At 37.7% G+C, this 13,104-nt stretch overlaps 1 protein-coding gene across 1 annotated transcript in view; it reads right to left on the bottom strand.

The window, feature by feature from the left end:
* URI1 (URI1 prefoldin like chaperone) overlaps positions 1-13,104 on the bottom strand; it is a 43,191-nt gene that overhangs the window by 13,273 nt on the left and 16,814 nt on the right. The window contains exon 4 of the mRNA XM_087739333.1: positions 10,618-10,753. Coding sequence (XP_087595459.1) covers positions 10,618-10,753 — 136 coding nt within the window. The remainder of the gene's footprint in view (positions 1-10,617; positions 10,754-13,104) is intronic.

The following is a 13,104-nucleotide window of genomic DNA, read 5'->3' as shown; positions in this document are numbered from 1 at the left end:
ATTTAGTTTCACTTAAGCCCGAGAAAGACAGTTGTTAAAACTGGCAGGTCATGGTACGAAGAGACTCCTACGCTTACAGATAACGACTGCACAGGTTGGCAATTACTTAAAACCAGAATGGAAAAATCTTTATAAAAGACAAATTAACCATTTGATTCATTAGGAAGAAGTTGCAGATCTTTTGTGTGCAAATTTGAACACAAACTGTGAAACTACTCTAAGAAGAAAAACTGGGTGAACTAGACACAGTGTTGTAGGCATTGATTTAAGGAAACACACATTGCAACTTAATTTGGATAACATCTCCTTTTAACAGTGCTTATATACGGGACGGAAGGTATGTATACTATCTTCTATATGAACAGGCTGCACAAAGCCTTCTATTAATGTTATCTGTAACATTCCCAAAAAGCTGATCAAGGAGATAAGTAAACCATTCAGCACATGTCGCAAGCCAAAAAGCTGACTTTTGAGGTCAATACGAAAATAAGTAAGAACTGTCTTTTTGAGTAAGTGTCTTCTAAATAAAAAACCATCCAGGTAGAGAGTCTGTTTTAGTGTGACAAAATTAAGAGTGGTATCTGAAACCTACTGTTAAAAATCCTTTGAAACTTCATTCCTGTTACTGTGTTCAAACATTTTTGTTATGACGGACAAGTGAAATATGCTTATGCCCCAATAACTGTACTTTCAACGCACGGCAGAAGGCAGACAGCTCTTCTGCCTGGGCAACTATGCTTTACTGTAATTTTGCAAACTTACTTTAAGAACTACCCAATTCTCAGACATTATTAGTTCATTTGAGACATTGCTTTCTATATGCCCTCGTGCCAATTAAATAATGAATCCTTTCAACAGCGATTTATAAAATATTAAAAACTTAAGTTTTACTTTTACCTTAAAGTTATCATAAAAAACAAACTAATTTGCAAAAGAAGAAGGTCATAACTGCCTGAAAAGGAAACACAGCTTTGCTAAGACTTAAGAATTGGGGGAAAGAGGGCACAATTAAAGCCTTATACTAATAATATTAATAGACTTGCGCTCTTTGTTCAACTCAAAACTAATACAAATGCAAATTTTCAGGAGGGAAGACTTACTACATAAATTAGTTTCAACAGAGGATCTCTAAGACCTTGCACCAACTGGTCCTATATACCCTGAAGGAGCTAAAAGCCTTTGTGAAGAAGCAAGCTGATTTTCTATTTTAAAATTCTTTTTTGGAATCATTAAAGCAATACAAGAAGAAGCTGTCTTGTACAATACTATGAAGGAGGCAAACAGATCCTTTCTACCATGGGATCAGCAAAGTCACACTCAAAGAAACTTTTTTAAGCAGTAACTCACTTCATGAATCTAGCTAGCTCCCTCCTCGGCATTGCTTCTCTCTGTTTATGATACTTACGTGATCACCAGTTCTGTAGCACGTAAAAAACCTCATACACCTTAAATTATTTACTTTCACAATATGCAAGTATGGCAGAGCACGCTGCTATTCCCATTTTACAGACAGGAACGTGCAATGAGGGAAAACTTATCCACAAAATTTTCTACTTGAAAAACTATTTTCGAAGTATTTTCTCAGTATTCTTACTCTTTTCTTTAACTCTCCTTTTGCCTGTTAACTTTAGTATTTGATTAAGTATCTCTCTCGTCTAGAGACTAATCCTAAAAAGTTATAGTACATACATAGCTACTCCCCATACAGTTTTCTGGCTAGGGTATGCAGCTGTAAATGTTTCAGAGATTGCATTTATTATAACAAAAGGCCTTTCCGATTAGGATGTGTGAAAATATATTAATAACCACAAAATGACTACAAAATGCACTTAAGTAGACAAAATGAGCTTGTAGTTGTACTTGTAAAATAAAATCTACTTAGTGACTCAGACTTCTACAAACAGGTTCAGATCCCTCCTCCCCCTCTGCAAACGCAGAAGAGGAAATTATGTGTGAAACAGCCAAGGCAAAACACAACTACCACCAAGCATGTGAGATTACTCTCATCCTAATTTTAACAGATTCAGTATTGTATGCTTTTTTCCCTGTTGATATTTCACAGTGTATCAAATACAATTCCTTAAAAATATATTACTTGCAGTAAATAGCTTAGAAAGAACATTATGCGTTTTGGAAAAGGCTACTCAAGCAAACGTCCATCCCTTCCAACAAGAAGCACGAAGACACAGCTCAGACTTTTGGGGTATTTCAAAAGCATTAGCCTTTAAACCAAACAATGTGTCAAATGTGCAGTCATCTCCATTAGTTAAGCTCTTTCTAAGAAAGAACTTAAGATTTTACCCTGAAAAATGCTCTGCATTTGCCTTTCCTACTGGATGAAATACTGTTTCCAAGAAGTATTCCATGTCTCAAGCCGTGCCAACGCACACCCTTCAAGAGGACACAGCTCCTTCCACCGGCAATCGGGGTCCTGCTCCCCGTACACAACTCCTTCCCAGAGCCACCTTGTCCTCCATCAGACACAGCAGCAATCATCACCTCTCGCACACAGCTTTTACTCTTCAGTTAATTCCTATCAACATCGTCCACAGCTTTTCTCGGTATGTAACGCACCCTCCAAAGTCCAACTCAAAGAGAGGTGGTGATAGTTTTTATACAAAATGCTCCCATCTGTGCTTTCAGCTTTTGAAGGTAGTCTCAGTATACATAAACGTCTAGCTTGAGACCAATTTTCCTCAGGCTTTTATTTTACATTCATAGTAAATGTGATGCTCAGCTGTTTCTTAAACACCACGAGTGTCTCAGTCATTGCCTGTATATCTAAATATTATTCAACAGCCATCTAGGTTACGCTGCTTCTGGAGCACCAGCTTGCGATGCTGCTTTCTGGATGGGAGCGCATTGGTTTGCTCCGTTAGGTAAGGACACTGAGCAGTTACACAGCATGTTTTACTTTAAAATGCTGTACAAGCATTAACTAATCTGCCCAGCACCCTGCGAGGGAGGTAAGTATTACTCTCTCCTATTTTACAGATGAAGAAACAGACAGTTTAAGTGATTTGCCCCGGGCCACACAGCACATCAGTGGACAGCTGGGATTACCATGACGCTCCATCCCCGCGTCCCCGGTCAGCCCGCTGCGTCGCTCCTGCCTCCCCTGTCAGCGGGAAGCCGGGGCTCCCGCTCGGCCAAAGGAGAGACCTTCCCATGGCCAGGCCCCTCAGAGAAGAAGGGCTCTCCTGGAAAAGGGCTCGCATGGGAAGCTCAGGGTTTCGTGTTTTAAACTTGCCACCATGCATCCTAAAAGCCTCCAACATCGTTCACTGAATTTTAAAATGTACCCTATCTAGCGAGAAACAATTCACTTTACAAACTACAGGGGTTTTTTATCCATTGAGACCCCCAGAAAAATACTGGTAGAGTAAGAGAGGCTCCGTAGTCTCCTCCTCTTACTACCCTGTGGTTTAAGCTTCTCAGAGCCTTTGAAGACGGATTGAACCAGAGGCTGTTGTCCAACTTTGTCACATCCAATAATCTGAGAAAAGTCTGATGTGGCTATCAGGTGAACCCGAGTAGCTCCTATTTACATGTCTCAGCTAAACCACTTGGAAAGACAGTTCAGTGCCGCAGAACGGCCAGAGTCTCTAGGACTGTTTTCCAGGACCGCCAAAAGGAAAAGGTATTTGAATCAGAAATCAGGATATGTAGATTTCCTCTGCGCAGCAGCCTTTGAATATTTACAGGCAGTGGCATTTCTTTACATTTAGATCATTCCTTCCCAGCTCCCTTATTAGTCTGAAAGGACTCGACTGGATTTCCTTACGCCATGATTAGCCATTTTTAAGAAGCAGCCCTCTCTGCCTGCTACATATACGCTGGTAGAGGAAAAAAATAATTGGGGAACACATTTCATATTGTTGAAATGAAGTCCACCGAAGCCAGATTTTATAAGACATGACAACGCACTAATGCCAAACTGACACAAATTCTCATCTATGCGTTTTGGCTTTAATGGGTTAATTAGCTTGGCTGGATACAAATTTTAATTATCTGAGTTTGACATTAATGTCCTTGGAGTGTTGTCTATAAGGATTTGGGGAATCACAGACATTATTTTAGTTACTTCTGGAAACTGTGTGTTACACTGGGATTTGAATAGTAAGAACAGACAAGAATAGTGAGAACAGGTTGATCTATTTTGAAAAGTCAGACTTTGTGAAACAGGACAAACTGAGATGAAGCTGAAGCCTAGTCTACCTTGCCAGGTTCAGTTAGTCTTCCGGGGAGTCTTATGAATATAACATAGAAGAAAAAGCATGGAAAGTTAGGAAATAATCTCCTTTGAGGACAGGTGACTGGACAGAAATTTTAGATTAAGTACAACAAAGAATACTGTATGCAACTGAGATTTGGAGCTAAGATCTCTTCATCGCCTAACACAGTTTCTCAAGTAGAAGGTAACCAGTCTGAAGATGGTTATATATACACAAAGTGTTTATACAAGCCAGAGAACAACCACCTACCTCAGTTACAGACAGCGGCTCAGCTCCTCCAAAGTGAGAACCGAGTACGCGCACCTGAAGGCAGTACCTCCATGGCTCTCACTCTGCACCATGGAACTGAGGGGCTGCCACCATCCCACTTCAGGTGCCGAAGGGAAGTTACATGGGGGAACCACAGAATAGCATTTTGCATGCAAAATCTTTCATCAGCAATTTCTAGCACAATTGTGATTGACCCCTGAACAAAACAAGAATACCTATCATGCAGTCTGTTAATGGAGCATGTTAATATTACTGATGCTGGAGGTGAAATACCATGCAGTCTAATGCACATACTCCACTTCTGAATTCTTTGGAGATAGAAGGTGTTTCCTTGCAAAAGCACAGCACTACAGTACAATTACAAGTACTATTAATGGGTTGAGTTATTTTACTATTTTAAGTGTGTTACTTATTTTCTTCCTTTTAAGCGTCTGCATAAGTAGATCAATTATCTGAGGATTTTTAACTGTGTTTCAATAAATATATATTTAATCTGCAGCAAAATATTTTTTTAGCCAGTAATTGTCCAACAAACTATCACAGGTTACTTGAAACAAGTAAGATTTGCAGTTCTGCAGAAAGCAGCATCTACTAAGAGCTTTTCAAAACACCCTTCTCTGTTTTTCTGTTCTTTTCTGTTCATTTTTCTAGAGATGCATTTGTTTTAAGAGTCAAAAGAGAATCCTGATTGCTTTTTGTGTATATGGATTTAAGCTCTCTTTGTGCTTGCAACAACATAAATAAATTCATTCTTTGTAACAGCAACCGCACTAGTTCTTTAAAATGCAATGCAACCCTTCGTGCAGTAGCTTTGCGCCTTTTAAAGACAACCTTCATTCTGTTTTCCATGTTCCCTTGGTATCAAAACCAAAGTCATTTGGATTTTCTTCTGTAAAAATTTGTATAGATAATTTGGCTTTAGGAACACTAAGTAAATGCCATATATTTCTCTTTTAGGTTCATACACCTATGTAATTGCTAGAATTATATGAATATGTTTAAATTCCTCCTAAATGAAGGAGGGTGGCATTCAGACAACTCCTCTGTTGCCCAGTAGGAATTATAAAAAGGTAGGGGCTTCTTTGAATCACAATATATAACTTACAGAAAGGAGTCTATTCTCCTTACTTTCTTCCACTGTGTTCTGGTTAAAATACCTGACTGTGGTCCTGTGAGAAACCAAACACCTCCTGGGAACTGCAGAGCAAATTTAGAGCACTTAGCACTCCACCGAATCAGCTCCTAACTTAACAAGGGTAAGGAAGGAACTGACGGAGGTTATCAAACTAAAAAGTGATAATCGCAAAAAATGGTAAAAAAATGTTCAAAAGCACAGTGAAAGAAAATTCTCCAGCATGCAGAAAAACAGCAGAAATACCTTTTTTTTTTTTTTAATAAAGAAAAGCAACAGCTAGATTTCTTTGTAACACTGCCTGCATTTTTTGTTCTTTTCCCCCAAAAAAGTGAGTAGGCAAGTTTGTGTTACATTCTTTAGAACATAAAGAAAGTTATTTTCACCCTTGGATGAAACATTAAAACCTCTAAAGGCCTTGCTCATTCACAGATGGGAAATGGAAAGCCTTCCTATCATATATTTTGGAGACAATATCCTTTTTTCTGGAAATGCTGATAAGGAACAAATTCAAACTGGTCCTCATCCGCCTGGATCATCTTATTTATTAAAAACAATGGTATCTTTTAAACCCTGTATACTAAGCTATCGGTCAATTTTGATTGACACAAATATTTGTATTAAAGGTTACATACTGCAATTTACAATTGGGTACTATCACAATACTGTATGTTAATGTAATCAGTATTTTCATTTCATGAATTCATTTGCAGCGTGACACTGCAAGGGTATTCTTACATATACTGAAGACACAATTGCTAAGTAGTTCAACAATTCTCCTTTAAGTGAGATTTTTTTTATCTGATAAATTTTTAACACAATAAAACCACTCCTAGTTCTGTGTGCATGTTTTAATTTCCCACCTTTTAAAGTGTTTAGACACTTGGAATACCTAGCACACTGAATTAATCCACAAATATTTACAAGAAAAATCTATTTAATTTCTTACTATAGTAACTACCACAGGGACTATTGTAATGAAAAATTTCCCATCTTAAAGAATTAATGCGATTACTGATATAGAGAAAAAACGTAATTTATATCATCACAAACATGTAAAAGATATAATCCCATATTCACAAAAAGAATCTTTATTCCCTCTTTGAATTCTGAGACAATACAGTCTTGCCTTGAGGAGAACAGAAATATTATGAAGTACCTTAAGCAAGATAATTGTAAGAGAAAAAACTACAATTGCATTATTGTTGTGCTAAACTGTGACATACTTAAAAAGCTAATTTCTTTTATTATAATGGAATTTGGTGTGCATATCCTTTAATCTGCTTCACTATTTCTTCACATTTTTACACGCAAACATATGTGTAAAGTGTTTCCCATTATCTGTACTACCTGGTTTAACAAACTGCAACAAATTTAAAACAATTAAAAATATACTTGGCAATTCCATAAACTTCACTAGATTTATTTTTTTTAACAGTTTTGGAACTAACTGAACATGTAGGATGTCACAAAAACGTGCAGCAAATGAAAGATCTACTGCAACACAAATATTATTCAAGAAGACATGATCAATATTTTATGAAAAAGTAACATTTGACATGAGTGACTGTCCCAAATTTTACCAAATACATTTCAACCAATCACAATGCTGAACAGTTTGCATCTAAATCAAAAGCTAAGCAAACAAAAATGTATCCCCAAAATAGGGCTTTCTACAGCTATGTCAGTTAAAGTGCCTTTACTTTTAATATTCAGTACAGTCACCCTTCAATTATTCCTTTCAATTAAATAAATTTTAACCAAGAAATTAATCTGCTGTGGCTGGGTATTTCTCTATTCCACAGAAGCAAATGTTTTTTCACTCGTTCTCCTTTAAAAAGCAAATTTAACAAAACTACTAAGACAAAAAGGATGACCTAATTAGGACTAAGTAATATTTAAAGCTTTTATATATAGTACACTCTTACTGCTACCCCTAACTTCCAAGGCTTTATACTCACTGATACTGTTTGATTTATATGGCACTGCTTAAGCATGCAAATTCATATTGTCCATTCTTGTATGCATCCAACATAGACAGAAGGAATCAAACTGCAAAGAAAATTTTCTGTGAGCCTTGATCGAAATAACTGTTGGGGCAGTGGTGTCCTCAAAGGCAAACAGGGTCACCCCTGGTGACCAGAGGTCTTCAATGGGCAGACCCACGCAAAACTAGTCAAAGGCAATAAAGAAAACTCCCCAGAACCAGCAAGAAACAACACTCAGAAGTGAGTGAGTTACAGGAATCTCTTGCCCTTTTCTATCCAAGAGCCAGTCCCACTAGAGAACTTAAACCCTGAGCAGATGCTCTCCCACTCCTCACCACTCAGGAGAGCGGGGCACAAGGCACGGTAAGCAACCAAAATGTGCATCTTCCATTTATTTCCTCATAACTCTTAATTTCTGTTAAAGCACTGAATTACTAGTGCTATACTAATTAAGTTCATTTTGGTTATCTGAACTAGTTATGAAAAAATACCCATCTAAATTAAATAGAGTAATACTGGATAAAAAAATGTAGGTTAGGGAAGAAACAAACCATCAACAAATATTGCCAGCTTTCTGTTCAGCAAGCAATTTCAGCATGAGCCTTTCTTTGCTCTGTTCAGACCCCAATTCCTATGTACCAAAGCCTTTAAGCACACACTGGCCTTAAGCACACGGTTAAAAAAAGCTTTGCTGTGTTAGGACCTTCCGACTGGCACACAGGACATTCGGGACTGCTTGCAACGTAATCCCCTGCAGTAAGCATGCCCTCTTTTCCAGTGTGTGTGACCTACTCACAAAATTTATGTCCAAAACAAAAAGATTATGTACTAAAAATCAAATCACCTTGTGTCAATGTAATGATAATGCCCAATATACATCACCCTGTAAACTATGAAGCCCCTATGCTCACAAAATGCCAGTGAAATCAGAAGTCATACTTATGAAAATAACTACAGTGCAATACACAAAAGAGACTTAAAACTAATACTTGTGAAACATCAGCCTTTCATGTTTGTGCCACAAGTGGCCAATTCACATTATATAGCAATGGTCTACAGGTCTTTCACGTACATAACTTTTTTTCTAATTAGAATAAACAAATAACATCTCCAATATTCTCCTCTAAGTTGCCCTCATTTAGTGTGAAAATGGTTGAAAGAGTTTAAGTTAGTTGTATTTTTTAAAGGAGAAAAGTATATCTATGAAAGAATTTTTTTTCCAGAATCATATGTACTAATATGGTTTTTATAATCCAAAACTGAACACAGTCCTTTCAATAAAAAGTTTTTAGTTAATATCAGTGTTTTGGAGCCTCCCACTGGCAGCCATCACACAGCTGAAGTGAACTATCCGCTGAATGGAGGGTTTATATTCAGGCATCAATGACTATTTTGCTTTAAAAGAAATGAGTATTTCTGAGTTCGTATTTCAAATGCAATTTAAAAGATCATAAAGGAAAGAATCCAGCATTCATTGTGTGTCTCCCAGCAGACTACTTAATGTTCAAACACCTACTATGCAAAGGTCAAATGATTTCACTGAATGTAATGGTGGCAAAAAAATTCCGCAGCACTGAAAAAAATATCAGATGATCAAGGAAAAACCTATGGACCTGAGATCTCGCAAGAGTCACAATAAATAATGTAGATTCAGTTCAGTAAGAAAGAAAATTGCAAAGTTGTGTCAGGAGAACCAGATTGAGAAAGATAATAGGTAAAATACAAATTACATACTTTTGGTAATGTTCTTCATAAAGGAATATTTTAAAGTAATACAGCAAATGAATTTTTATAAAAAAACTTTTCTTACACAAATATTGCTTGCACAGAATCGAAATAAAAAAATGTATCCAGATGGAGGACCTCTGAGGTATTCTGCTGCAGGCAGCAACATGGATAGCTGAACTTATAAACAAAAATCCAATGTAAATAGTTGTGCTAGTTGTAACATACACAGGGTAAAGCTGCAGTAAGCACTCATTCAGGAATGAGACAGATTATAGGTAAAACCAATAAGAAACAAATTTACTCAAACGCTTATCTGAAGCAAACAGCAAAGGCTAATAGGTACCAATTTATTCTCCATTTTATTGTGCTTTTCCTTCCTTGACATTTACATCAAATATTTTAGGCTCTCATTCTCTCCAACACAAAGAGGTTCCAAAGCGTTCCACTTGCTGGCGGTCCTGGCTCTTCAAAGCCAAGACCCCACCATCAACTAAAAAGAGCTGGAAACAACACCAGGGACTGCCTATCTGCCTCTGTGATCTACTGCTATGCAAGACACATTTGGTGGTCACTAATGGCACTTGAACTAGAGAGATCCAGTGGATCTCTCCACACCAATGGATAGGAACATCAAGGGCAGGAGGCAGATATGCAGCTGAGCAGCAAGCGAGAAAAAAACCGAACAAGCAGAAGTAAAGCATGTGTAGAGGGGGAAGAAAGCTGGAAAATTATATGGACAAAGTTAGAAGAAGAAAAAAAAAAACAAAAAAACCCCCAGAAAACCACAGAGGGCAAGTCAGCAAAGAAGAGAAGAGACAAGGCAACAGAAAATAGGGAATAAGGTAAGAGCAAAAGTACAATGTGATGTTCACTTTCTGGAAAAGAATACAGCATTTCTCACATTAAAGTAATGGGAAGTTTTAGTTTGTTTTGGTTTTGGAGTTTTTTTACTTTTGTGTATAATAAACAAATCTTGACTGATCTTGTATTCTAACATCTAACATGAAAACCTGAATTTTGGTAACTTAAGCTGGTGTATCATTAAAAAAAATAAAGCTCTGGCTAGATATTCAAAAATATTAGACATATCCGATAAAATACAAAGTAAAGATGAAAAATAAGGTGCTAAATTGATATTACATCTGAATGAGACTTCTGTTAGCTAGCTCGCAAAAAAAAGAACAGTGTAGATGCTACTAATTTTATATATTAATACGAAGATAAATAATTTTGACTATTAAATTATGTTCAGAAAGATACATACGTTTTTTTCTGTGCTCAACCAGCGCAACAGCCTGCTTTGCTGAGCATTTTGAAAACCAGTTGTCCCCAAGCAGAACAGTAACCTCATTGGTGTGGACAAGTTTCCCTGGCATGAAGGCAAGAGGACCAAAAGGTACCTGTCAAAGGCACAGAAGAAACAGCTGAAAATCACTAGTGAAAATACAACCTAGACAGTCATTCATGTCTTAGTGTTAAAAAAAAAAAGTAAAACACAGAGTTAAAGAAATAAAAATTCTACAGTAGTTATTTAAGGACTAACCCTTCATAAATATTGAAATGATCAGATCCATCTAAATTCAGTATTGTACTTACAAAATCAGAAAAGTGGCATTTAACTAGAAAACTTGTTTTGTGACATTAAACTATAGTATAGCCGAATGCTCACATGGAAAACAAATTCACTTAATCCTAACGTGTAAGCCTTGATAATAAAAATATTATCATTTAGGTGAGTTACATATTTGTTATACACAGACTACATTCAATTCCTAATAAAAGCATATTTAGCTTTGCTGAATTTTTTTTAAATACTGAAATAGGTACCGTCAACTCAAAGGTGAGTTGCTTCTCTCAGTATCTGTATTGGTAGTAGTAAGTACCTAGAAACCTCAGTGTAAGTTTGTGGGGCTGCTAGCAGGATCGCAGACCGTGCTTGGTCTCACTTTGTTTTATTATTCACCAGGATGCAGACCTCAACCTTCGAGCAGTGCTCCACCAAGCAACGCCCGTCCTCCAGTGCCCTGCCAGGCACAGGAACCAATACACAGAACCAGAATACTTCTGACAGGAGTACACTGGTGATAAATGCATTTCATAACTTTAAGAGGTGCTTCTTAAAACGTGTAACCCCCGTTTTAACACATTACAGTCTATGGGACATTATTCTTCTGATTTAAGACACCTTCCACAGCCCATACCTTGCAGACGGTGCTTGGGCAAGTCCTGTCACTGAGGAGGAGCCTTGGCCACCCTCACTCCTGTCTCCTGCACCAGCCCCCTGAGTTCTTACCCTCAGACCTCCTGCCACCTGCCTGGCTGCCTTTGGGCTTCGATCACAAAGAAATGAGGAGACCAAAATCGAATTAAAGTTAAAACGGAGGTGGCAAAAACCTAAGAACCACGTCTATGTCAAGTTTTCTCTTTTTTAGGGTAAAGAGAGATGTGTCTCAGCCAGTTTCTATCAGTTCCTCCTACTTTATTCCTCTGGGTAGCCACTTGCTTTCTCATTGCATTTGTGCTGAAGCAGAGCACTTGGCCTGGTGGATCTGTTTCCTTGGAAAGCGTCTTCCATAGCTTCAGTATCCAGGAGGGCACCAATCATAGAATTGTAGAATAGTTCGGGTTGGAAGGGACTTTTAAAGGCCATCTAGTCCAACCCCCCTGCAATGAGCAGGGACATCTTCAACTAGGACAGGTTGCTCAGATCGCCTGAAAGCCCAAAACAGTTCTGTAGCAGGCAGGGCCCTGACGCTAAGACTATGCAGAATGTGCTTTTCCTGCACATGTACCCTTCCTGACTTGGTTTTCAAGTAGCAGACTGCACCATTTGCCTGTTCGCTCTTCCCCCAAAATGATGAAAGCAAAATTGAAAACATATGAAAATATTTGGCTAACAGAATACAAACTATTTATATACATTTAAAATAGCAGATGTGAGTTGACATTGCTGCTTCAACCAAGAATAAGCCCTATCTGGCTTTTTTAAAATAGTTTTTTTCCTATGCTTCAAAACAACACAATCTTTTTGCTCTACATCATGTGGCCACACATATGCACGTGGTGATGGGACTACGCACACAAAATCCAGAGCTGAATCATTAGCACAGGAAAGGGAAACACTCTCTTTTCCCACAGGGTAAATGTACTCCAACGCCATCTTACTAACAGCTCAACTCTATATGCTGAGCCAGGCTGCCACGGAAGAAAGCAGCAGTCAGGCCCTTTGTGCTGCAATTAGCCATTCAGTTATTCACAGTACAACTTCCCTCCCTTCAAAGATGTATCTTGAATTGGACCTGAGAAGGAGGGAGGAAAAAAAGAAAGAGAGAAAAGCCAATTTGGTCAAAATTCTGGTGAGCACAAGCCAACAGGGTAAAGTTTACCGAGGGAGCTGTGCAGTTGTTAGGGAAGATTCAAAGCACCAGAAAAGATCGCTATGTCAATGTGAAGATCGGTGATACAGAAATTAGCAGCACCTTTTTATGTAAAAATCAATGTTCTAGGGTTTATTTCCATGAATCAGGAAATACTACGGCCACTTTCTTCTCAGGAAATGACTAAGTATTGTAATTCAGTCATAATTATAGTTTTCTATACAATAGCTTTACGTATCAAACATGTCAGGTTTTGTGTTAGCATTTATGTCATCAGTTCTTGGTTGTCAGTAATGTTGTAATTTACAGTGGATTTCAAAGAAAAGAGAAACAAACAAAAGCAAAGGTTTAACTATTATCATAATAAAAGTAAC

The sequence above is a fragment of the Nipponia nippon genome, unplaced genomic scaffold, assembly GCF_047370975.1.
Source record: "Nipponia nippon isolate SJK-2023a ecotype South Korea unplaced genomic scaffold, ASM4737097v1 scaffold_7, whole genome shotgun sequence".
Classification (NCBI taxonomy): domain Eukaryota; kingdom Metazoa; phylum Chordata; class Aves; order Pelecaniformes; family Threskiornithidae; genus Nipponia; species Nipponia nippon.
Note: the sequence above shows the minus strand (reverse complement) of the source record. Positions and strands in the feature narration are given on the sequence as shown.